This window comes from Ammospiza nelsoni, chromosome 11, assembly GCF_027579445.1.
Source record: "Ammospiza nelsoni isolate bAmmNel1 chromosome 11, bAmmNel1.pri, whole genome shotgun sequence".
NCBI classification, from domain to species: Eukaryota; Metazoa; Chordata; class Aves; order Passeriformes; family Passerellidae; genus Ammospiza; species Ammospiza nelsoni.
Genome location: NC_080643.1, coordinates 15,013,763 through 15,040,216, shown reverse-complemented (window position 1 = coordinate 15,040,216; position 26,454 = coordinate 15,013,763). Strand labels below are relative to the sequence as shown.

General features: G+C 43.7%; 1 protein-coding gene across 2 annotated transcripts in view; it reads right to left on the bottom strand.

The window, feature by feature from the left end:
• The window catches only part of STAB1 (stabilin 1), a 51,645-nt gene extending 26,924 nt beyond the window's left edge, over positions 1–24,721 (bottom strand). Inside the window, exons 1-22 of one of the 2 annotated variants that reach the window (XM_059480266.1) lie at positions 24,691–24,721; positions 23,475–23,609; positions 17,921–18,057; positions 16,351–16,466; positions 15,182–15,267; positions 14,083–14,152; positions 13,171–13,266; positions 12,603–12,719; positions 11,672–11,868; positions 11,353–11,486; positions 9,559–9,686; positions 9,269–9,360; positions 8,233–8,355; positions 6,581–6,727; positions 5,931–5,993; positions 5,219–5,332; positions 4,778–4,831; positions 3,885–3,965; positions 3,440–3,598; positions 2,477–2,539; positions 1,076–1,177; positions 86–172 (exon numbers count right to left, since the gene is read on the bottom strand). In XM_059480266.1, the coding sequence (XP_059336249.1) occupies positions 86–172; positions 1,076–1,177; positions 2,477–2,539; positions 3,440–3,598; positions 3,885–3,965; positions 4,778–4,831; positions 5,219–5,332; positions 5,931–5,993; positions 6,581–6,727; positions 8,233–8,355; positions 9,269–9,360; positions 9,559–9,686; positions 11,353–11,486; positions 11,672–11,868; positions 12,603–12,719; positions 13,171–13,266; positions 14,083–14,152; positions 15,182–15,267; positions 16,351–16,466; positions 17,921–18,057; positions 23,475–23,555 (2,247 nt within the window). In that variant the 5' untranslated portion in view covers positions 23,556–23,609; positions 24,691–24,721. Of the gene's footprint in view, positions 1–85; positions 173–1,075; positions 1,178–2,476; positions 2,540–3,439; positions 3,599–3,884; positions 3,966–4,777; positions 4,832–5,218; positions 5,333–5,930; positions 5,994–6,580; positions 6,728–8,232; positions 8,356–9,268; positions 9,361–9,558; positions 9,687–11,352; positions 11,487–11,671; positions 11,869–12,602; positions 12,720–13,170; positions 13,267–14,082; positions 14,153–15,181; positions 15,268–16,350; positions 16,467–17,920; positions 18,058–23,474; positions 23,627–24,690 lie in introns of both variants that reach the window. The other variant, XM_059480267.1, reaches the window with a different exon arrangement.
• Positions 24,722–26,454: the final 1,733 nt, after the last annotated feature.

Here is a 26,454-nt window from a genome sequence, read left to right as displayed (position 1 = left end):
TGGAGCACAAACTCTGAATTGTACTTATCTCAAACTACACTGATGCACCTGCTCATTGCAATGCAGAAGGTTCCTCCACACTTACATTTCCCCTGCCATAGCATGGGCTGGAAAATCCCCCTGGGCATGGCATGCAGTCTGGACCAAAGAACCCTTTGCAGCATCCAGGTTGCTGAAATGAAAGCAAAATTGATAAGTATGACATGACTTAACAAGAATTTCCTGGAGTACTCCTGTGCTTATAATTCTTAAATTCTGGTCCTTGTCTCTGCCATGGGGGGAAACAGAATGTTGTATTTAGCATCTGTGTTTCTTAGGAGCTCCTGCACCTAAATTATTTTTCAACAATGACCTTTTCCTGCTCACAGCCAATTCTTCTCAGAACAAACCATTATTTTCTGCTTACTCTGTGACTTCAACACATGGGATGCATGTTTTTTATGAACTTTTAATTCTTTAATAGCACTGGTACACTCACTTTTACTTTATCCTTGCCCAGAACTGCATTACTGAGGAGGGATGGAGCAGTCCTGGATAGCAGGCCTTGTCATGACTGACCAAAGGAAGAACAATCATAATGCAAACAATCAGCAGTATTTAATGAAACACCCACAAATCATTACATACAGTTGGCACTGCGAGAGCTCAGGATCTGCACACAAACATGAGGTCCATAAATTGACTAAGACAGACTTTCCTGAACCATCTGACAGTGGTTCATAAACAGGATGCAATCACTTCACAGCTTATAGCACTTTCTCTGTGCTCAGCTTCCTCTGGGAGAAATGCTAAAGCTGGCACACTCCAGTTAACACTACACAATCATGGCTTCCTCATTTTATTTAGTTGTTGCACTCAGGTTTAACTGAGCTGCCTTCTAACATCTGCAGTATGTTGGTACCCTGTGTTCTCCTGGACAAAGGAAAAGCAGGTAGCTCATTTATGTGATGTCCTGGGGACAGCTTATCTTTTGCTCCCATCCAGCCACCTGATTCAGGTCAGAGCTGCTCCTAGTGAATGAGGAAGGGCAGAACTGAGCTGTCCCAGAGGGAATGTGTTCCTAAATCCCACTCACCATGATGGTTTGATTGCAGTACCTGGCACACCCCTTCTTCAGGACATTCAGGCCTTGTGGGTCATGGATGTAAACACATTCCTTTGGGGACAGTGTTGGTTCCTGCACAAACAAAACAAGCCACCAGCACTGTCATCTTCCCCTTGGCTCTTTCTGCTGCAGAGAGCAGCTGTGCCTATCTCTAAGCTGGGGAAGTTCACTGGGGAGCCAAGGTGAGCAGCACACAGCTGGGGCAGGCCTAGGATGGACCAAGGCACACAGTGGCCTCCTCCTGCTCCCAAGAGTCCCCAAGCCTGAGCCAAGGTGCTGCCCTCTAGTTCTAACAATAGCATCTGTGATAAGGGAGAGAGCAAGCACAGGGGAAGGAAGGGAGGGAGAGGAGACAGGGGGAGATAAGGGCAGCAGGGAGGAGAAATAGAGGGTAGGAAAGAGGGGAGGAAGAAGATAGGAGAGGGGACAGGGGAGGAGGGAGGGATAGTGGGGAATAGAAGGAGTAAGGAGAGAATTACACAGTGAGGGAGGGAAGGAAAAAGACAAAGGTGAGATGAAGAGAGGAAGACATAAGAGGAAGGGTTGCAAATAACATTGGAACAATGCTCAGTGACCCGTCTTGGAGTTGGGCACAGGTAGAACTGGGCCCCAGGTGACTCTGACTTTGTCAGCCTCAGTCAGAGAGGCAAATGAGCAACTGGTGACTTTGCAGATCTCTACTTCAGACATCCATGCTGAGACAGCATTAGCAAGTTCCTCTGAAAGTCAGACCTCTCAGAGGACACTCAAGAGTTTAAGGGTGGTGAGCACCTCTCTGGCTTTCACAAACAACACCATTTCCTGGAACTTGCTGTTCTGCTAACCTCAGCATGGGATAACTCAAACAGCAACACTCCTCCTTCCTCCACCTTCAGCTAGCTCTGCTCATCTCTGAATCAACAGGGAACACAGGACAGGAACAAACTGTTTCTCACCCTCTGCAGAGCAGAGAGATTGTTGTGATTCTCTGGCTGTAATATAGGGAGAGGCAGTACTAAATGGTACTTGAGGAATCAGGTTTGCTTCTGAGATTCTGGAGCAGCTGGCAAACCTTGCATGTGGGCAGGAAAGCTCTGCCTGAGGCAGAGTAGAAGTGCTAAAAGCTGCAAGTCTACAATTTCATTTAGACCAGAATTTCTCACCACGCTCCACATTGATTCAGCAAGCAGACTCCAGAATAAGAGAGTGCACAGAGCAGTGAGTGGGCAACAGTCTAGGACCACAAAGCTTGGATACATACCCCCTAGCAAGGCTCTCTGCTGGCTGCCTTTCCTGCTCCCTATTTATTTGAAAGTGGCTTGAGTCAGAAACTGTCAGTGTGCCTGTTTGTTATTATGCAAAGAGATTACAGAAATAACTACAAATATTTACCATTTCTTTGCTGCCAGGTGGGCAAATGCTGTTGTTGAGGGCTTCACAATCCACACAAGTGCCCTGTTAAGAAAAGAAGAGGCAAAAATGTAATCTTCTCAAAGGAACCCCTTCCCCATGCCAAGAATGCTACAGAGCTACTGTTTCCAGTACATATATCCAAAACCACACAAAATGTATCTGAAATATTTAACTACTATCAGTTTCCATTCTCTGAAAGGAGCCAAGTTTATCACTTAAATAAAATTTTCATGTGTCCAAGCAGATGTTTGCACCTGCCTGAAGCTGGGGTGTATCTGCACTCTCTGAGTTTCTCTGCCACTAGGCATCCTGCTAGGCTGGAAATCTTTGGGAATCCAAGCAGCTTTGGGAATCCAAGCAGCAAGATTCACTGAATCAGCAAGTTATGTGGACACTGTGGCCCCTTGGGATTTACTGCGTCTCTCCAAATCCAACTTCAGAGTCTCATCTTCTTTCCTCAGTAAGCTACCAATGATCAAACTGGGGAGCAAGCACCTCAAATAAGGTGTATGAAACAGTTTGTGTGAGAATACTGCACAGCATTTGTAGGTCCTGCTGCTGAATGCTTGCTCCCTGTCCAGGCTACAGGACACCAGTGGGACAGAGGTGGGAACAAAGCACTGTCAGCCGAGTTAGCAACTCTAGTGGGAAGAAGATCATATAAAGGAAAAGGCAAATGTACTTTGGAATCCAAGGTAGGATGGGGGCACAGAAAGAACAACAGCCTACAAGGAACATGTGCTGATTAGCAGGAAAGCAGTGCCAAGTGCAAGCAGAAGAAACGCTGACAGTGCTGCCAAAGTTCACACCAGGGGAACTCTCAGACAGACCACCTTTCCCAAATGCAATTTACAGAGCTTTCTTTTGGCCCTCCAGGTGAGTGTGGGGTGCACAGCAAGCACCAGCTGTGCTTGGGCATGAGAATGGAAGGAGTTGACTTACCATCACAATCTTATGTTGCTCTTCATTGCATCTGTGAGGCAAAATGGGAACGATTGAAGGAGGGATGAAGATGCCATCCAAAGTATGAATAATACCATTTGAAGCCACAATGTCTCGCATTTTTAAGGGGATCCCTGATTCATCCATCAGAATTCTTCCCTGATGTAGAAACACAATTTTAGCCCATTAGACAGGATCAACTACATAAAGCCATTGTGGGAAACAGATGGTTCACAGCATCAAGGGAAACCACACAAATGGTCAAGACTCCTAGTGGAGTCACAGATTGGATAAGAAGCAAACTAATTCAATGATCTCATTTAAGTCTAGATTTTTAAGCAGAGGAGGAAGCAGAGATTGGCTGAAACCACATAGTTCAGAACCATGTGCAGACTTTCTCCAAGCACAGAAGGGTTTGCCCCAAAGGGTTTTGATTCACACTTACATCCGCACTGATGTTGATGGTAAGTATCTGATTAGCCATTGTAACAATGTGTGGCATCATTATCAGTTGCTCTATGGCCACCTGAAATAAAACACAAGGGGGTGGTACCATGAAAAATGACCATGAAAAGGGTCATTTCAGTGTAGCTTACAGAATCCCCCCATGATTCCTGCCACTTGAGAAACTTCTGAAGGGGACTTAACGTTTACATTTCATGAAATACCATAAAAACAAGCAATGGGTCAGAGGGTAATCCAGGACTTTGTGTGAACTGTTTGCAGAACCACAAACACAGCAGCTGCCTTGGTTTTCATTCCTTGTTTAGGTAACTGTCCAGCACTACTGAAATCAAGTCCCACTAGCAGTGTCTCTTGCTAATACAGCTGCAAGTAGGGTCAGACTAATAATGATTTTTTCTAGGACATATTCAATAAACAATGAAAGTTCAGCCAGAAGCATAATAGAGAACATATTTTGACTGAAAAAATAAGCTCTAAGGCAGAAAAAAATGTAAATTTCAGCTTCTGTACTTAGAAATGTAACTATTTGAGTAGAGAGTTCTGAGAACCCAGACAATTCTTATTTTTGTGTCCTGCAGAAAATTCTGCTGGACAATATTTTCATTGTAAAGGCCATCCAGCTAGGGAGCACCAACACTCCAGAAAACTCAGAGCTCCTTCATGGAGAGAGAGCACAGCTGTCCCTTTTGGCAATTCCTTTCATGGCAAACACTTTGCCTCATCAGATCCTGCAGAGTCACATCTCTGCTCCTCCAGGGGAAGTCCAAGAAGCAGCAACTGAAGTCATCAACACTGAGACCTCTCTGCCAGACAAAAGGGTTGCTAAGGGGTTGCTCTGAAGGAGCTCTGGGGTCAGAGAGCTGCCTGCCTTACCGCTGCTGAAGTGTAGATGTGATGTTTCACCAGTTCCTGGAGCTTATTGATACCCTAAGGAAAGAAGAGAACATGAGAATTAGATACCCCTTCGATGCTCAGGAGGAAGAGGAAGCAACTACATTTCCTTCTAATCAGAGATTGACAATGCCAATGTCTATAGCAGTGAATTCACTTGGTGAATAAGTTCCTTCATTTTCCCCTGCCCAAAGCTGGGTGAGGAATGAAAGTCAAACGTCAGATTTAAGCAATCTGGCTGACCTGTAAGCTCCATCAGCCCCCACTTCTCTCCTAGAACCTTACAGAAACAAAGACATGGTTTGGCCACCCCCAGGAAGAACAACTTTCAGCAATGACCAGATCCATTGCACAAAGTCATTCCAGCACAGCCCAGTGCAACTCAGCCAGCTCAGGATGCCTTACAGTACTATGGGCTCCCACCTCCGTGAAAAGATAAATGAGCCTTCCATCTCTCAGCTTATCCACAGCATCATTGCTGGGTACAAACACAGTGAAGGGGCCTGGTCCATCCAGTATTGCAGGCAGGCCACAGTTCTGCAAAAACAACAGAAGACTTCATCATGGATCTAACATGGGTTGCTGAGGGGGGTCCAGCAGAAGTGAGAGGAAATATTAAACAGCTCAATATTAAAGGCAGAGCTGTTGTAAAGCAAAATGTGCAAGAGGCAACTTGACACCAGGGACAGAGGTGTGATAGAACAGAAGTGTAAGTGCTACAAAACCACAGCTGGGAAAAAGAGGCCACTGGTGGGAGTGCAGCAAATATGAACAAGGGAGTTCTGGGCTAATGCTCCCTGCATGCTTTAAACACAGAGACACTCAGCTGTGGTCAAGAACTAAATATGCTGTGGAGAAGAACTCTGCAGGGACAAGGGGAAGATGGGAAAGAGGCATGTACCCTTGCCGCTTGTGCCTGATCACCTACAAATGTGAAAACTCCAACATTTTCCATTACATTTGCTTAGGTAAAATAAGAAAATAAATACCAAAAATGGCACAGAATAAAAGATCCAGAAAGAAAGCCAAAGCACTGAGATGTATTTAAATGTTATTCAAAATTCCCCCCAAATGAGCAGCAGGCTTTGTACAGCAGCAATACCTCAGCTTCCTGGGCAGACACAAACTTGCTTACCTCCAGTATAGTTTCAAATCTACTGAAAATCTCCATTGAGGCAAGGATCTCACCAATGGTTTTCTGCAAGAAGATACAAAGAGGAAAAACATGGCTGGGGCTGAAGCCATACTGGTCTGAACACATACTGGAAGGCCAAGCTTGTGGTTTGCATGTAAAGATCTACAGGAGACCATCATCCTCAAAGGGATGGGCACAATCTAATGATTATTTGTTCTCATTTAACACACAGACAACTTTTTGATTATAATTTCAAAATGCACTACGGGCCAATTAAAGAAAATCTTAGTTTGATTTTTATGTGAAAAATGCTTTTCAATATTAATCCCATAAGATACATATTCTGTAAGATACAGCAGCAGAAGAGCTCATTTGCTGATTTTATTCATGAAAGTAGAATTCTCTTCTCCTCCAAGCACTGTAAAAGCATTATTGCAAGATTTTTATCTAATTTATGCAGTACTTTTAGCAACTTTTAAAGGTTTTTTGAAGATACCTAACAGGCCTAATCAGAGATGGAGACAAAATAAATAGCCTTTTCCCTTTAAAAAAAGCCTCACTGATTTGGAAGATTAATGATGAAAATTGCTTTTTAAAAAGTGTTTATTCTGCTTCGCCATAAAAGAAGATAAATATGAATGCTTCTGTACCTGTGGGTTTCTGAGGTTGTCAGGGCTGGGTTTTTTCCTGAGGCTGTTGACAATATGTATGATGCCATTGGCTGCTGGGAGGTTTGATTGCAAGATGTTGTACAGTTCCCCTGGCAGATCTTGATACCGGAAAGATTTGATGTATGTCTGGGTGATAATAATAATAAAAAATAATAATCATAATAATAATTTTAATCACCATAACAATAACAATAATATTGATTATGATAATTTATTTCCTTGTGTTTCATCTGTGTTACCATGATACAGCTATAAAACAGTCCTTATGGCTCAGCAAGGGGAAGGCACTGCCAGAGCTACTCTTGAAAAAGTAAATGTAAGGGATGGCCTGGGTGTAAGACAAGCATCCCACCCTGCTGGAGTTTGGGTGATATTTTGATCCTGAGTGGTACTTTCAAGTCTTAATACAGAAAAAAAAGACCTCATCTGGGACACCCTGCTCCAGAATGAAGTTTGAGTGTGAGCAATGCTTGATCACAGCTCTGGATCACAAAAAGATGTCCTGACAACTGCATAGCTGATTTGGAGGCAATCCTGGAAGTGCAGCTTTAACTGCAGCTTTTATTAATTCGTTGTGCCCACAAGGAGTGTTCATAACAAGGCCAGAGCAGTCAGGCTCACTGAATTACAAGGCAGGTGGCTGGTCCCTTCACTTTGTATGGATCCATGCCCTGCAGCCTGGTGTGGGAGGGTATCCCAAGGTTAACCTGCAAAGTAAGCATCCAAGCCTTGGTGCTGCAGCTGTAATTCAAGTTCAGGGAAGCACAGCTTTCCTGTGCTACTCATTTTACCATGTGCATTTTGAATTGCTCCTCCCTGCCCTAAACTTCAGTTCACATCACCAAGGACTCAGTCTGAAACAAAGGAAGGGGAGTGCAGACTTCCCAGATCAAAAAACTCCTAAGTAAACAAACAGGAAAGAATTTTAAAAGGAGCATTGACACACTCAGTTCGGATTCCCCTGCTCCAATAGTGCTTTGTCCTTTTGATGTATTATGACCTAGACCTCAAGGCCAAGGCTGGATCCTTAGAGAGGAAACTCAGGGCTCTCTCCCTTGGCCACCTGTGGGTTTGCAGGAAAGGCCCAGGATGGAGAGAGGGAGCAGTGGATACTGGAAAATGTGAGTCAGTTGGAAAAGGAAAAAAGAGCCTTCCACGTCAGAACACAACAATGAAAGCTTCTTTGCTAGGACGACTAAGGAAAATATAATAGAGAGGAAAAGAGAAACTAGAAGAGGAAATATTCATCATGTGTCTGTGTCCAAGCACACAAACTCCAAGGGAGCAGCATTCAGTTCTGAAGTGAGACTTTGCTGGCTCTTCCACATCAGCCACATGGATATTGTAGCTGCTGACAGTATAGGGAAAAGGTCTCTCCTCCAGAACATTGTGCACATAGAGAGCATGGAAAGACCATTCACATGTCAGATTCTTGGTTGTCTGTGAGACAGGAGATGTGGTTGCTTGGGGTGTCTGGTCTTAAATCACCTTGCTTTAGACTACACAAAGGAGCTTCTTGTTTTGATCACAGAAAAAGGTTTTCTGGTGAAGAAAGCCATCAAGGAAACCAGGCTCAAGCTCCAGCCTGTCCTATGTGAAAGCAGTGCCCCAGACCCTCAGGAGTTCCTCACCTGGCTAGTGAATGTCAGCTGATGTCCTGACAAGGTCCACATAGTCTTGGCTTTTATCATGTCTTCTATCAAGTGCAGACCAGGAACAATGTGCATTTTGCACAACTGCTCAGCAGCTGTGTCCTTTGGGGAGGAAAGCCCACATAAAAAAGAAAAATTACATGTTCTTTCAAAAACTTCATTTACCACAACACCACCTTTCTCCCAGCTAACACACCCACAGAAATTCTTAGCATACAAGACTGAGCTTTCCTCTTCATTTTGATTCACTGGAGTAGCACCCTGGCAAAACTCTCCTGTTTTTCTGCACGTCCAAGAGGGAGATTGATTGACCTGCAAGTGACTTTAGAGCAATCCTCTGGACAGAAACCCATTGGACTTGGACAAATTAAAAATTATCCTTGCATGCTCCAGATTATAAAATTTGCCAAAGCTCCCCAAGTGCAATCTTTGCCTATGCCGGACCATGCAGGTGGTCTAATCTGCTGAAATTACATTTAGCTTCTTCATTTCTTCTCTGAACTTATCATCATTGCTGCTTTTTAGAAAAATCTTCTGTCAATACTGATTTAGGTGAAACTGATCCTTGGGGAACAGGTTGACTGGATAACTTGGGGCCCTCTCCTGATGCATTTTCTATGGATCCAGAAGTTAGTATTTTTAACCACAGGTTGAATTTCCAATACATTGGTGTAAAAGTTGGCCCCTTTTGAAAGTCACAGCCACAGGTAGTAAAAAGCCACTTGAAGCTTTAAGAACAGTCATACAGAAGAGTGACTTTCCTGACATTGAAAACAAACAAAAAACTCTGTCAGTACTGAAGAAAGAAACAGAGTTTTTAAAAATAATGTGAGGGATGTAACATCCTCTATAAGGCTGCAACTTAACCAGACAATGAAAAGTATTCCCAAGAGATGATTTCTATAAACAGCACATGCCAAAGTTCCTCTCTTGTGTCAATCAGTTTTTACAGGCTGCAGAGCTGAAACAGGAAAGAACCTTAAGACAAAAATTTGCTAAAATCAAGAAAACTTACATTGAATTCCATTCTGTCAAGAATGGGAAGAAGGGATGGCACAAAGACTGTGAAGGGCCCATATTTAGTTAGCAATGTTGAGCACCCAGAAGCTGTAAAAAGAGGGGCAGTGTGAACTAGTTAGGCAGTGATGGTTTAACCACAGCAATAAAAATATTTCTCTTGTTAACAGCACAATTCAATCTACGCAGTATCAGCCTGGTGCATTTACAAGGAAGCAGAGGGAGTTTGGCACTGCTACCCTGTCCCCAGCTTGCTCCGTCCCCCAAGCGAAATAAAAAAGCATTTACCAAACATTTTCTTGGCGACGTTGAGCTTCCTTATAAACCTTCCTCGCAAATTCTGCTGATTTATCTCACCCAAGAGATCTTTATAGCAACTTCTCCCATCTCCAATCTCCCCTTCTTTACACACACAGCTATGAGGCAAGGATGAAACATGACAAACCATTGTAAACCAGTTTGCAACACATTCAACAATTGCCAAGTAGAACAACATGTCAGTATCTACACTTGGAAGACCAATCCCAGTTCCCACATCTTAGAATCATAGAATGGTTTGGGTGAGAAGGAACCTTAAAGATCATTTAGTTCAAACCTCCCCTGCCATGGGCAGGGACACCTTCCACTAGACCAGGTTGCTCAGGGCCCCACCCAACTTGGCCTTGAACTCTTCCAGGGATGCTGAGTAACTTCTGCCTAAACTGAGTGACAGGAAAAAAGATTCACATTTCTGCCGGGAAAGCCAATTTGTATCTACCCAAAGAGAATGGAGATGCATCTTTCTCAGATACAAACAATATAAGGGTTGTCTGCTCTAAAGTTCAGAGTACAGATTGCCACAATATAATTATTAGCACCTTTTTTAATTAGATATTTAGTCAATTGTAGTAATTTCAGCATCTGAAAATCTGAGGTAATGCATAAAACCCACAGGCTAAGGGACGATCTATCAAACAGCCCCTGTGTGACCCCTTGGCTGCAGTGAGAAGCCAGCCCAAGCACACCAGGTAGCTACAGCTCATCTGGAGCTCACTGAGGGCCCCATACAGGTTAATGACTTTTCCAGAAAAGCTTATCTACATGTGAAAATCTCTGTCCTGGTTCACACGGGTTTGCAGTCATCACTCAGAGACTACCAAAACTGTTTTTTCCCGTTTGGGCTTTGTCCAAGTATCAGCTCTGCTCTTTCTGTGTCAGCCATGCAAAGACATGCGACACAGGGGAGGAATTTGACTCCAGTCCAGCCTCAGAGGGCTCAGTGCCAGCTGCTGGGGAACAGATCTGTAAGGCAGGGACTGCACTGAACACTCTGTCCTGCTCTGTGCTAGCACATCTTCAGAAAGGGAAATCACTGTGTTCCAGTCTTGGCCTGGAGCACACAATAAGCAAGTAGATGCTAGTAGTTTTAGCAGCATTGGAGAAGGAAGGATGGAGGAGATGGGACTGCTCTTTCCCTCTTCAATGTCTCAGAGAAGCTCTACCTTTTCTTGAAAACACGTAAAATTCTCAGGGAAGTTTTCTCTGGTGTTTGAGAAGCCATTATGCAAAAATGATCCTCTATCCAGCCATATTTCCCATCTAATGGGTACAAACTTGTAGGTGTTTTGCTGCAAAGGACTACATGAGGTCTGGTGTTTCCTCACTCAACTTGCCCCTTCTCTGTCACTCTGCAACTCTAATTTATTTATTGCTTACAGATCTGACTGGGAGAAGAGACAAAGTCTTATTCCTCATTATCAAATATGCACAAATGTGAGCAAACACCCACACATCTCCCTTTTAATGATTGGTTATTAACTTCTACCACCACTAGCTTGGGGAGCTATACCTCCAGCTCACACCAAGAAGACTCTGTCACCCCAGATTTAAAGCATTTTGTGACCCATGTGCAATAATTTACAATGACTGATGTCAAACTCTTCTTCCAATAGGTTTGTTACAAACAGGCTCTTCTCAAAGGGTAACTCTCGCCTGTAGTCCTGAGATCACCCTCAGTTTCTTCAAAATTCAGTTAATCCAAACCAAGTTGCCATTCTAGCTGCAGGAAAAGCTTCTTCATTTGCAGTTTTCAAAGTGGCTTACCTAGGAATCCCCTGAGCGTCAACTTCACAGGTGGCAGTCACATCGCAGAGGTACTGCCGGCAGTCGCTGGGAAATGCCAAACACTCGGATGAAGGAGGTCTCCTACTCATCCCAGGCTTGCAAACACACGTTGCCTAAGGGAAGGAAACACAGTGATCACAGAGCTGCATTCACCATCTTTTACCCTGTGAGTAATCCTACAGAAGAGCTGTCTGGTTTCCCTTTGCATAATCTGAGGTGAGGAGAGCAGATTTGACCAACACATTCATCAGTTCATGTGAAGATCTCCCCTGGACAATTTTGGATGTTATTGCCTTACCTCTCCTGGACGTCTGTAAACACAAATTGTGGAGTTTTCTGGGCAGCCTCCATTGTTGTCAACACAAGGGTTGATGGGCTGGCAAATCTTTCCATCTCCTTGAAATCCTTCTTTGCAGGTACATTCATATGTACGTGGTCCAAGAACTTTACATACAGCAAAGGAGGAACATGGAGAAGGAGTACAAGGATCCTGAGCTGCAATTAAAGAGATTAGAGGTGAGCAGAACCAAACTTCTGTTTTCAAAACAGCACTTAATGCAGCACAGCACACTGTAAGGCATGGAAAGAATGGAGCATAAGGAATTTGTACCGTTAAACTTCTAAAATTTCACAGGGAATGAAATCATTCCAGACAGCAGACATTTGGGGGTTTTTATTCTGAGGAATTTGGATGACACATTTTCCATGTTACTTCAGTAACAGAAGTGTGAGTGACAGAGGATGCTTGGATTGGTTCTGAATTTGCATCATGTCTGAGGATACATGAAACTGCAGTTTGGTCAGCAAAACCTGTAAAGAGCCAGTGAAAACATCTATCCATAGCTAGCTCATCACATGCATCTTATCAACGTTCTTTTAAGGAAACCAATTCAAAACTTGAATTTGAAGTCAGTGAAGAGCTCCTTTGACTCCACACTTTTTAACTGGTTCACTCACCAACATCCTGCTGTCACTACTTAGTGCATAATTATATGTGAGTGCTGGATGGAACCTGAAACTCTAATTCACTTCTTACTTTTATGACCAAGTGAGAAGAGAGCCAAAAGCTTAGCCCTTAATGTTATGTGTATTCCTGAAAAAAATGGTTTAAAACAACCTCTGCAGTGAAGTAGGCATTGTGTTCACAGTAACCAAACTCCTCTGCAGACAGCAGTGTGATAGAATTTTTTCCAAACAGAGCCATTGAGGGTCACAGAGAAATTTCTCACCTTGACAAGTGCTGCCCTGTTTTCTGTAGCCCAGCTTGCAGTCACACAGGGCTGTGCCATCCCTCACCACGCACTCACTGTTGGCCTCGCACGTCACACCTTTGCAAAGGGGGAGCTCTGCAGTCACACAGCAAAGAGAGTTTCCCTTTGAGCATGTGGGGCACTGGTAGGAGATATAATTCACTTCACACAATATCTGGAAATGAAGGCAAATGTGGATTCTGAGGACCCCAAACTGGCACAAAAGCCAGAGGATATGAGCAGTGCAGGCAGCTCTAAGTTGCTGGCAGCCTAGGTAGTCAGGCACGCCAAGGCTGAGAGAAGAGATCTAGCTGGTGTCCAGAGAAAGCAAAGAGGCATACAGAGATGGTACATCTTAACCCCTGTCACAAAGTGGGTAGACCCAAGAGTAGACCCCAGTTCTTCCCTCTATCTTGATCTCCAGTGCTCAAATCATCTTTCCTCTACATTCCCAACCTATCCAGTGCCACCCTGCCCCTTTAGGGACACCCAAGCCCACATCATGGGGCTGCTCTCCCAGCCCCTCTGCAGCTGCCAGTGTGTTTACCTTGGTCACACCTGGGGCCTGTGTAGCCTCCATGGCACGTGCAGCTCCCATTCCCAGCGACGCCGCTGTTGCATTCCCCGTGCACACAGTCACACTCTGCAAGGGAAGTACAGACAAAGCTTCAGCCCTTGGGCTGCCAGGCAATGCACAGGGCTCCAGGAACACACTGGCCAGCTGCCCTGGCACTTGGCATCCTGATTTCCCACCAATAACCCACTAGCTCCTTTTAAAATATGGCCATGCCAGTCAGAGCTTTGAGAGGGTAAATTGCATGTCCTGAGCTCAAGAAGAAGAGATAAGAGCAGTTCTGAATGCAAGACCTAGACCAGCTTTTCAGATGTTTGTTTTAACACATGGGTACAACCTCCAAGGTCACACCTATCTCACCTGTGTGGACACAAGGAAGCAGAAGCTAGACAAAAAAGGCTCCTGTAACAGCCAGGCTGCACTGCCATAATTCACTTCCCAAACTGCCATACATGAGAGGCAGCATGGTGTGTAATCATGTTTTTATAGAGGAAGGAAGGAAAAAGCTGGGAGACAAGTGGAGCTGTTATAGGAGTCTGAAAAACAGTTGGGACGTGAGTGTGGGTTGTTTTAGGGATGCAGGTAATGGCCTGGCTAGAAAGAGAGAGGAAAGTGGGACAGCCTGGATAAGGGGGGAGAGAGAGAGATTTACAATAGGAAAAATGGACTGTTTGAGTGAGAGACTGAGGATCATTTATTTAGTGGGACAGTGCAGAACACAGAAGACAGTGCAGAAAGACAAAATGCCCAGACATGTGCTATTGAACACTGCCAGCTCTCTGCCACTTTCTCCCTCTCCAGCATCTTCCTCACTCAACCTCTTCCTCCTCCTTCCTTGTTTTCAGCTATTTTTGTGGAGGTTTCCCTTGAATGACTTGTTCTTACCTGACTGACAGTCTGGGCCAAATCGATTTTCATCCCGGCAGTTCTGGCAGCCATACCCACTGTATTGCTCCTAGAAGGGCCCCAAAATGTGTCAGGTATTATTTTTCTGTATCATTCTATTGTTTCATACATCATTACAGTTTAAAGTCTCTCCCCATTTTTGATTTTCTGTGATATCTGAAGCAACACAAAGAAGAAAACTGATCTGCTCAGTGCTCCAGTACTAACCAGCCCCCGTGGCAAAGGAAAACCCAGTGTAAGCTGACACACAGAGGGCATGCAAATGACAGGAAACTCTGCTGGGCACTGAGCAAATAATGTCCTAATTACAGACAGACAGGAAAGTTCCAGCTGGCTCCTGATATCTGTCTGAAAAAGGAATCTGGAGGTCATTGATACCAGTGGGATTTTTTACACTGATTTTACAGGGCTCAGGGACTTTCAGCGTACATTTTAGTTGATATAAGGTGTCTTTGAGTTAAATCCAAAATCAACTTTTCTCAAACACGGGTCCAAGAGGTAGGATTTGAGCTGTTAATTAAGAATGCTGTAAAAATATACAGTTCATCAGGGAAAGTTTCAAGTCTAACACTGATTCATTACCATATACATTTTAGAAGCACTGCTCAATTCCGTTCAATTCAATTGTTTATACTTTGGCTGTACTAAGCCTGGAGTAGTAAAGAAAAAAGAAAAAAATATCTGCCCTAAATTCTTTCTCATCTCTCCTGTTTCTCCTGAGAGAGGGAGTCTCTGCCTACCTGGATACAGTTCATTAACAGCCAAGTGTTTCAGGGCTTCTTGCAGCCATGGACAGATACAATTATTTCAACTGATAAGGGGTTAAATTAATGCAATTCTTTCCTTATTTCACCCTTGAGATTCTTCCCAGCTCCACACCATCATCAACAGTGTTTTAGTGCTATTGCTGACAACAGCAATGCTGCAGGAAAACCACAGACACTGATGCTGGGATGAGAGGAGCTGCAAATGCCTTCCAGGCAGAAGGGCAGCCTCCACCCAGAGCTCCTGCACAGACACCACACAAACAACTCCCTCTGACAAAGCACATCACCCTCAGAGAAAATCATGCCTTCACCTTGCAGATGCAGGTCCCATTCTGCTGTATACCATCCAAACATGTCCCATGGCCATTGCAGGGATTTTCAGAGCCACCTGGACACTCTAGCAGGTAAGAGACAGGACAGATGAGATTAAATTGAATAACCAGCACCTTCCCATCTCCTCCTGCCCCAGGTATTCCAGCTGTACAAAACAAAGGTCAATTCACCAGCAAATTATCCAGCATGCCTAACACTGGCCCACAGGTGAAAGGTCTAAGCAAAGTCCCAACAAGCGATAACTAAATTTCAACAAAGGCACTGAAACATTTTTTGAGGTTCGGCCACTGCTGCCAGCAGCACTGAGGGGTGAGGGCAGTTCTGGAACTAGGAACAGACAGGAGCCTGCTTTGCAAAGACACTGAGCATTTTCAGCTCTCCTTGACTTTATGGAGAGCTGGAAGTGTGCCCAGAAAAACAGGGTCTCCACATCTTTAGAGTGGGGTACCTCCAGATTCTGAGGATTATTTCTGATAATTCTGAAATCTGTAATTTCTCTGATTAAACTAGTTGCTTATTCAAAGTTAGTATGAGAACAGGCTCAAGCACTCAAACAGTCTCCCATTTTCTGCAGAACTGGAGGGGGCCTTTCCATATTCTGTCAGTCAAACACGTGAGAAGTGTTCAGCTTAGTAGGTCTTGATTTTGGATTTTTGAGACAAGACAAAACAAATTCTCATTACTTGGCATAAATCTGAGTGGGAGTTCTGGGATTGTTATTTTCACCTTGGGTTGGAATTGCTAAGTATTTTCTGTGGCTGACTGACTCCAGACTATAGCGCAGCACACATGGCACACGCGCTGCAGACAAGAGGGATATCAGAAAGATCTTCCTCTTCCTTTGGAAACTTTTGCAAAGAGGAACAAAAACATCCCTTTCCAAAAGTTTATTTTTATAGAAGAGACAAAAGGAAGTTCCACCACAGGAGGTTATGTTATGTGTTAAATGTAAGGGGATTCAACTCATCTGGAGCATAGAGATTATGTGCTGAACAGACAGATATGCTCCCAGACAAATAATGGAGACCTTGTGAGTGTTCAAAAATAATGAAAATTAAATAACCTCAATATATATTTAATGCCTCTATTAAAACTGCTTTGACCTGTTCAACAGCTGAAGGTTGTTGTAAAAAACCCCAAAACTTACCATAGCACTCTGTACCCCAGAATCCTGGACAGCACTTTTTCTCCTCAATTTCCTTAGTACATATGCGATGGCACCCTGGCAGGGAAAGGGTATTTTCTCCTAACTTGACAGAGTATCTTAAAAAGAATAATCAAATCCAAGATTATGATTATACCACAAACTCAGCACAGACCTGCCTGAGGGTTTCTAGGCAACCCCACTGCAGTACCCTGATCTCTGAAGGGAAGGCAGGGCCCTCATCCCTGTTCCATGCACACACACAAGAGGTTTCACTCCAGTTATGTCTCCTTTAGAGAGGCCCATTGATTCAAGCATAGAGATTGGTTAGAAGAAACCTGTCAGGGACTGGGCATGAGACAGGATCTTGCATCAGGATGGAAACCTTGGGTGCTGAAGGGTTAAACAGCGCAGAAAAAAAGGTAGGATTTCCAGGATGACTCACCATTCAACTTCACATCTAAAATAAATTTGAAAGAACAAAATCTCCTTTCAGGACTCATCCTTTTGTGTCTTTTACTGAAGATTCCAGATCAAAATGCAGTAAATTTGGATTTAATAGCCATATTATTCACAGATTCTCTATTAAATCTTGGACAAATGCCTTAAATCTCTCAAGGAAGCATCTTCTTTTGAACCCATCATCCCCCCCTCCACACACTGGGTGAGTCCTTGGTGGCACTGCCTCTTGTTCTGCACGTACACATTACAAAACTATTCTTGGGTCTGTCCAACAACCACCACAAGAGCAGATAACACTCAGAAAAGCTGCATAGACTCACATTATTCTTACACTTCATTTTATTTTTGGCACCACATCCTTCCCAAATGCAACTTGGAAATTGTCTCAATAGCATTGCTGCTTTGGCTTCATCTGACTCCTGTGTGTGTGCAAAAACTGCTATAAACTGCAAAACTGCCACCACTATTTTTAAAGTATTTTGAGGGAATCAGAGAAAGAGCAGACAATGGAGCTTTATATTAACAGTTAACATTCACTGCTGAATACATACACAAACAATAATCTATAGTGTTTCATTTTACAAAAGCCTCCTAGTAAATTCAGTTTTCCTTCATCCTTTTCCTACCTGCCAAACTCAACAGAGTATGAGCAAGGAACACATGAACAAGCAACTGTCATAAAGTGAACTAGGAAGGTTAAAAGTTCAGAGGATTATTGCTGGAAGCTGGGAGGATATACAAGGGGAACTATCATTAATTTTTTTTCTTAATAAGCCACTAAGGAATTCTGGGTCTGAAACAGGTTTTTATGCTAGACAGACCTCTGTTAAATGGCTATACAGCAGGATTAACAAACTCAGGTTATTTGGGGCAAGTTAAGAGGTTATTGTCATTTAATTTGTTCTCTGTATATAGAACCTGCCCAGCCAAAAGTCAGTGGGATTTGCAAAGAGACAAAAGCAACAATAACAGGGGCCATAAACCCATCTGAAACAGAACTCCATGGACCTTTACAGCTCAAAACCACATGTGTGTTCTCCTGAAGAGCACACTACTCCCTGCATAGAAGGGCTGCACCAAAAGCATCACACAGTTAGGAAACAGGCCTTACCTGCAGTCCCCCATCCCTGGTCTTTGGGTGGTCCTTGACCAGCCTCTTGGACACAACATTTTAGGCACTGCAGCACAAGAAGTACACGCTGTACTCATGGTGAACATCGTCTTGACATTGCACCGCATGGATTTTAACTTAAAAAGAAAAAACAGCACGGAAATAGCCCCAGATTAAATTGTTATCCCAGGAACTTATCTTTCCAATCTTGTAATATCTTTATCAAGTTGCACCATGAGTTAGATATCACTGGGGAGGGCAGTGGCCAGTGCAGCACACTCTCCCATGGACTAAACCCTCCTGCCAAGGCGCTGCATGCTTGGGTCCACTGGATCTCAGCTAGAAGCAACAGGGCAGATCACAGCTATCTTATCTTCCCCTATGACCCACAGCAAAGTTTCTAACCATTTCTAAAATAACCACAACTCTGCACTGCTAATTTCAGCTGATCTTTTACAAACATGTAGGACTGGTATGTGAGGACAAGCCCTAAGTTAATAACCCTTGCCAGAAGACACTGAATTAAAAGGCAACACAGCATTTATCTTTTCCATGCCACTGATAAAATCCAGTTCATTGCTGTTGCATGGACCTGCAGAGCTGACTGTGTTAGTTCAGTCTATTTCCCAGAGCCAGGAGCTGCTCACAGAAATATTTCTCATGGCAACTGTCTGTGAGGAGGCACAGAGAGGTGGATGAAAAGGAAAGGTGCTCTGCATCCCTATGAACACCTCAATGCTTTGACCCCAAGTGAGAAGGACTCCATAAACATTGGCATGAAGATCAGGTAGGACACTTGGTCCATAAACATTGGCATGAAGATCAGGTAGGACACTTGGATATATGATATGGCTGGTGAATAAATCAGTAAGTCCTTCCACCCAACCAGAATGACTTTAGGGGTTTAGTTTTCCTCACAGGGCTTTCCTGCACCCCTGCACAACCTTGCTTTTCCAAGAGAAACACAGATGGCAAAGTACAGCCTCAAGAGTGAATGATCATCATCACATGCCAACCTGTCATTAAAACTTGTGATTTTGCTACAAAAGCATTTCCTTGAATTTCTAAACTTGTGGAAGCAAGCAACTGCATGGAAACCTCATAGGTAATTTTGAAAAAAGACAGCATTTGCCACTGCTGATGACAGAGAAAAGCTGAGAGGCATGAGCTGTGTATGCTCCAGAAGGTCATTGACTGGAAAAAACCCAGAGCTCATCTCAACTGTCCCTCTACAGGCATTGTATTTTCTAAAAATAAAAACATATCAAATTTTGGGAGAGGCCTTGATCTGGAATTTTAAAGCCAATCCTGAACAATGCTGCTAATGCAGCAACCCTCCTGTCCCCAGAACTCCTTGTTTTGGATTCCTATCAGCAATCTCAACTTTGCTTCCTCTGAACTTAAGCCCAAATACATACATTTGCCTCAAGGCAAGGGAGGAAGCCCATGGCTTCCCATCAGTTATCAAGAGCTCAGGAAGGCCCTCCCAGATGATAGGCAGCAGACCCTGTCAGGAAAACCTCCTGAGAGATAACCCTCCAGTCTCAGGTCCACAGGGACATGTCCCTGGAATATTTCCCAACTCCTTCCCCCTGACTGGAGTTGTTGAGCTTTTGCTCATGTTTATGGATCCACCTTCTTGAGCCATACACTCAAGAATGCTGCCCAGTGAAGGAAATTATTTCTGTGGCTGTGGTTGCCCTTCCCATGGATATTAACTTCTAGTTGTGCTTCTGAGGCTTTTCTACCATACAGCAACCTCCAGTTCCCCTGGCAGCAAAATCCCCAGAACCTCTTATATCAAGGACCCCCTTGCAGTATAAAGAGCTCAAAAACAATCTGAGATCCATCTCCCCTGTGAGCACCAGCTTTACTGATATTATCCAGCAGAACAGAGATCAGCTTTGCTGTTCCTTATGCACAGAGCAGGTAGATTTCCCATTTTTCATGGAGCAAAGCAGAGAAGAAGACAATATGGATGAGCAAACAAGGTGCTGCCTCCAGAGTACTCTGCCTCTAAAGACCAGCAGGGCCATTGATGGGGTCACCATCTGACTGGATCTTAAACGAGGACTCCAGATTAAAGCTGGGCTTTTGAAAGGAGCCAGTTGAAGCCAGGCTCATGGGTCTCACTGAACAGACAGCTCCTGTCCTTTTGGTTCCACCAAATCCCAGCGTTAGCCTTTCCTGAGACAATGCCTCAGAAAAAGGAATGGGAAGATGCCTGAGCAAGAAATACAAATGTGGGCTCCTTCCTGTGAGTTAGAATCATGCCACAAACCTCTACCAGGTATGTGAGCCACCCTATCTGTATCAAAAAGACCACTAAACATAGAGCACAAAACACTAAATTAAAATTCTCCAACCTTCTATTTCATCTGTACTTTCAGGCATCAGACACAGTTGGACCAGTAAATGTATTCTCTGTCATGGTGGTGCAGGAAGACACCATTGTTCACATATTATTCTATTTCCCTTCTCTTTTCTCCATCAATGTGGCTCCATTTCTCAATGGAAATGAAGAGTGGGAGAGATGGATGTCTACTATTCCTCCCTGTTGGCATGTTTAATTACTTGCAGACCTCTAAGACAAGACAGTTATTGTGGAATCCCCCCCACCCTACTGGGACACTAGATAAGCTTAGGCAGCTTTCCAGTAAGACCTTCCCCTTTTTATAAGGAAATATGCTTGTGTCAGCAGCAACAGGCAGGAGGAAAGAGGAAGAAAACAGCTGAGTGGAAAAGTATTAAAAAAAATATTTCCCTTCTAATTTGAGTGACAGAACTGATGAAGCAGTCATTTTCTGGAGAGTTTTTCTTCTTAGAAAAGCAGAAGATGGAATCAAGGAACATAAATGCAACAGTCTGGATATTCAAATTCTGGAAAGGATGAAAGACAGACAGAAGTTTGAGTCAGAAGTGGCTCCTGGGGCACAGCCTCATGGAAAACAATGATGAACTGCTCCCTTGGGCTTATCTTTGACTGGTTCCTAAGTGCAAAGCCACTGGAAAGGAAGTGACATGAGGGAATATCTGTCCCTGTGATGCAGCACTGCTGCCTGGTGACAGTCACTGTTCTGATCAGGTGATGTTGTGAGCTGGACTGGGTCACAGTCTGTTTACAAAGGAACAGGAAAGGAGGACTGATGCTCTCAAACATCTCCAAAATGAAAATTTTAAAGCAGAAGACATCCAGCAGTAGCCAAAAGAAGTTAAGGGTGCCTCTCTCTTCCAGGCTGTCCTGTGCTCTCTCCCAGCACTCAAATGCTTGTGCAAGAGCTACCACTGTTCTCTGCACTCAGCTGAGACCCAGAGAAGCTTCTGGATGCTGCAATGTTTCCTTCCCTCCTCTCTGAACAGATGTCCCTCACTTCTCAAGTGCTCATTTCTCGTACTCCACCTCAGGAGAATAAGCTGGGAAGTATTATTTCGTAAGGGCTGGTTTCATTCCTCTCATTTTCACTCTTTATCTTTGCTTCCCAAACCATAACACAAATCCTTCTGCATGGTAAAAATGTCAAGGAAGAAAGAAAAACATATTTGGACGTCAGTGCTCGGCTCCAACAATCCTGGGAGCCAGTTCTGGAAATAGCCATTATCTAATGAATCACCAAGTTTCCAGGGCATTTGTCCTTTACAAAACAGAGCTGCAGACACATGCTCGAGTCATTATAGTCATGAACCTTCCCAAGCAGTTCTCAATAACACTGGAGCTGAACAGAGCAGCAGCTCCTGGACACACAAACTCTTCACACTCGTTCAAGGAAGACACTTGGTAGTGTGAAGATGAAGAGTCAGGCTCAGAAATCACAAAACATGAGATTTACTGTTGCCCTGGGTTTCCCAGCATCTCAGTTGCAGAGCACTGGAAACATGGGGATGCTCAGACCACTCTCCTCATTTCCCACCTGCCTCCATTCCTCCTCCAGCACAGTCTGGGATTGGCCTCCTCCCAGCAGAAAAACTCCCATGGTTCTCACATCTGCTGCATCTTCCCCAACCCATAGCAAGAGGTATGAAAAACCAAATAAGAATAAGAGTCACTGTCATGTTTGAACCATTAAAGCTGAGTCCTGAGGTCACATCAGTGATAAACAGGTAGCACACAATCTCTCCTCTCTCAATGGCCCCTGTGAGCCAAGAAAAGCCTCCTGTGGAATCACAGCACTTTTATTCTAATCAGATCCAATGGGTTTTCTAAACTGTCAGAGAAAGCTTCATTAGATCCTTATTTTTCCTTATCTCCCACTATAACTTTGCAAATGTTTCTTTTCTTTCTCCATAAAGAGGGAATTTTTGAGGAAAAAACCCTAAAACTGAGTTATTCTGGGATTAAGTTAACTGCTCCATTTAACTTCTCTGTAAGTGGGTACTCATACCTAATAATGTAACTGTTTCATGCCAAGCCAGACTCCTCAGTGATTGCAGAGATCAACAGAGTGTCTCCATGCAGAGAGACCTACATTTCCCCTTACAGCAGCTGAAGACACAAGCCCATGCCTCTGGACACAACCTGAAACCCATCTGCCTGGAACCCACATCTCCAGACAGGTGAAATCCACCCCTAGAAACACTTCATGTTTGTGCTCAAGTCACCATCATGATCCTACAAGCCTTCCTAGCATTCATTTATGGCCCTTTCATGAAAGAGTCTATACAGAAGCTTCCACCCAAAGGTCTGACACTGAAGCATCTTTCCAGTCCTCTGGCTTTTTCTAAATCAAGTCCTTAAGACTCACAGGTCTGTCCATTCCCCACAAGGCCCTGCTGTGTCATTCAAGACAAGACAACCCTACACAGGGTGTTCCCCCTGCCCAGGGAACTTCCAAATGCCCCCCACAACTCTGGGCTTAGCAGCCAGTTCACTCCTCCAACAGCAGGACACGAAGAAGGGTATGGCAGGAGACAACATAAAGTGAATTAGTGTGAATTCCAGCCCACAGGAACTGGGCTGCCTCACCACAGAGTCTAGAGAACAGATCTACAAAGGTATCACACATTCTCCTATGTGCTGCTGCTAAACACAAGAATAGAGGGGAAGAAATCACAAGAAAATCAACAAAATTGAAATAAAATGGAAAGTATTCAACAATCCTTACTGAGGAGCTTTTGGGAAATATACTTGAAACAAACTGTTGCAAAGGGACAAATTGATGAGATCGTAAAAATTTTTTTTAAGTAAAATTCTTCTGGGAAACTTATGGATCTGTCCTGATGGATACAAAGTTCCTGTCCCACATACTGAAACTAGCAGAAGACAAAGATGCTGAGGATTTCCCTCTGATGTTGCTTCTTTTAAGTTCAATGCCGAACACAGACACAAATTTAATCTGATTTAAAACTCAAGCAGCTCCCTTCAACCTTATATTTAGCTCCTGAGTTTGGACTAAAAAGATACCTCACAGCCCTACAGTTTTTACTGATTTTATTCTGCACCTAACTAAATGTAAATGAAAAAAAAAAAAGAGTTGTGGAGAGGACTATTTCCTAACATGCTACCATCCAAATATGAAGAACTTCTCAATGAACATTTAAACAAAGACGGCAGACTTACCTTCTGACTCTGGCAGTCAGCTGTGGGAGTGAAGCATGCTGCTAAGAAGAAAAACAGCAATCCAGGAGGATGCATTTTCATGCTTTTACAGCAGGACCCTTTACACAAAAGGGGTGGCGAGAGAGGCTGCAATTTCTGTAAGATAACACCGCCTACTAAGAATCAGATCCAAGACAAACCAGAGGTTAAAAGTAAACAGGGAGAGAGCATTTTTGCACTGTGCTTTTTGGCTGCAAAGCCTTCAGAAATGGATCTGCTACTTCTAGTGTGATTTCTGTATCAACATAAGCTTTTTCTTTCCATTCTTTTTTTAAATGCACAAGCAGAACTCCTTAGTAAAAGGTTTACTCAAAACAGGAACATCTACGGATTTCCTCTTACATATCAGTTCAAAACAGAAGGAAGGAAATCCTTAGTTTTCAACTAATTGGAATGAAAATAGGTTAACTGTATGCTTAACAGAAAGCAAATGCAATGGGCAAACTTAAATACCATAAATTCATGAAGGGTAAGTTAATTTCCTTTTGCCACTGATGTGAATATGTCCATAACATCTCAAACTGAAGGTAGAGCTGAGCAATGCCTATGCCAAAGTATTGTAAGAACAAAGCAATGTGAGTGACAGGCTGTGCTTCAGAACAGGAATGGAGCACGTTGCATCAATCAATCAATCAATCAATCAAGCACTTTGGGCAGGCTTTGATATTTTCATTTTAAATAGTTGACTTCTCAGCAAGAAAAGCTGATGCTATGGCAGCAATGGCAAAATTTATAATTTCCAAATACTCTGCTGACAGCTTGATGAATCCAAGGAGCATTTCCATAGCACTCAGAACAGAAAAGTCCCAAAACAGTTTAAAAAAATACACACTAACCTGAGGTACAGTCTGCAATTTATATTCTCCTTTTGAATTTTACAAAGAATTGATTATTGATAGATTTTCCATGTTCTTTGTCTCCCTGCCCTGCCAAGAGAGCCCACTATCCTGAGCAGTCTAAGTACTGCTTCTGTTAGCAACAAATCTCACTAAGCGATGAGGCACCTTCATATTTTCTAGCCATTAATAGCACATGAAGATGCCTAAATGAAACCAGGACATGGAACCATTCTTGTGTTTGCATAAATAATGAGAGCATTAATACCTTTTTGCCCCTGCATCCTCACAAAGCCACACATGCTGTAACACACGAGGCGCATAGGAAGCGCTGTACTTACTGCTGCCGTTAGCTGTGCTTCACTTCTGCCTTCATCCTACAGGGAAAGGCAGCATGATGAACAGCCAGCCCTGCTATATATCCTGCACTAACAGGAAGCAGATAAGGCACACAACCATCCACTGCAACCCATGTGAGCAGCACCAGCCCACAGCTCAACCCAACAGCTCAGCCCTCTTGTCCTGCCACAGGACAACTGCAGCCCCAGGACTGTCACTGCCCAGCTGGTGCCACCCTGTCAGGGTCAGAGCGCTCACACTGCTCTGGAAACCATTTGGTACCCTGAAGGTCTTCAAAATGAGGCAGAGGCACCATGGCTCAGCCAGCTCTGGTGGGATGGGAAAGTCACAAATGGGCAGTGGGGACACTCTTATTTGAATGAGAGAATGAAAGCTGTACAGTGTTTTCTTGGCCTGCAGTCACGGCCCTGAGCTGGCCATGGAAACACAAGAATGAGACTGCTCCTCTGCTCCATGCTGCCCCAGGAGGATGGAGAAGATTGTTGGGTTTTCCAAGAACTGGCTGGATGACACAGGGATTAAGTTGCCAGAATCCACAAATAGCTGATAAGTTTTTAAGGTGAAAATAGCTTACCCTGGGGCACTGGAAGGTGCATTGGATTCTTTAATGGCTCAGCACTGAAAATGGTACAGGGCAAGAAAAGCCACACAAAGACGGATTCCAGGGTTTTCCACTGCTGCTTATCATCACTGTATCTGACCTACTGCAGGGAAACCAGGAAGGGAGAGAAATGCTTGGTGAAATTCCTGTCTGAATTAAATAAATCAGATTCACAGCAACATCAAAAGGTTCACAGCCAGCTTCCTTATCTGACCTCACCTCAATTAAAGACTAGCAATACAAAAGCAATATACAGGCTAAAAATGCAAACAGTGAGTAGTGCCATTGTACAGCAGCAGAGCATAAACTGAAAAATCAAAAGGTCATCTGTCATTAGACCCTGCTTTCCTGACCAAGCAGCATAAGCACTGTGTGTTTCAGCCACTGCCTATGAGTTGCTCTGAGAGAATGGAAACTTTGCTCACCACCACTACTGGAGCTGGAACACCAAAATCTGCAACACTTTTGGATCTTCATGATTCTGGAAATTAGTAAGAAGGTGAATCACTGACCACCTCTAAATTAATAGGTGGCCAAGAGCCATTAGTAATGTTCAGTGCACAGAAGCTAAAGTGCTCTCAGCAGCAGTTCCAGCTGGCAGTGTCATCAAAAATGGCAACACCAGCAGAGAAACAGCACAGGAAGCAAAAATGAGCCAAACAAACCCAAATTACTGCTCCACTCACAGTTTCTGCTCTCTTCTCATAGATGGATTCCTCCTAGGCAGATATATCTATTTTCTCATGGATGACATCTATAAAATCTTTATGCCTTAGAGGCAAAATGCATTGGATCAATTTTTTGATTCCACTGTTTAGTCCAATACTCTTCAAAACTGTCAACAAATAGAAACCCCAGTTCCCTCACTCATTTCAATATTAGACCCACTCATGCACAGAGGCATCTCTACAAAGTATTTCAGACCCCAAAATCTCATAAAGCAAGGTCCTGAGATCTGCCAGAGAGCCTTCATCAAAAGAGAAAATTTAGGCAAGGCTTGTAAAGATCTAATGACAGAATACACAAACAGCCCTGTGCAGGCAGAGTAGGAGGATTTTGTTCACGTCCTAGTCAATGTTTGATTGAAATAGGATTGTGCAAATCCAATTTTAAAGCATTCAGTAGGAGTTGTCAACTGTCTGCC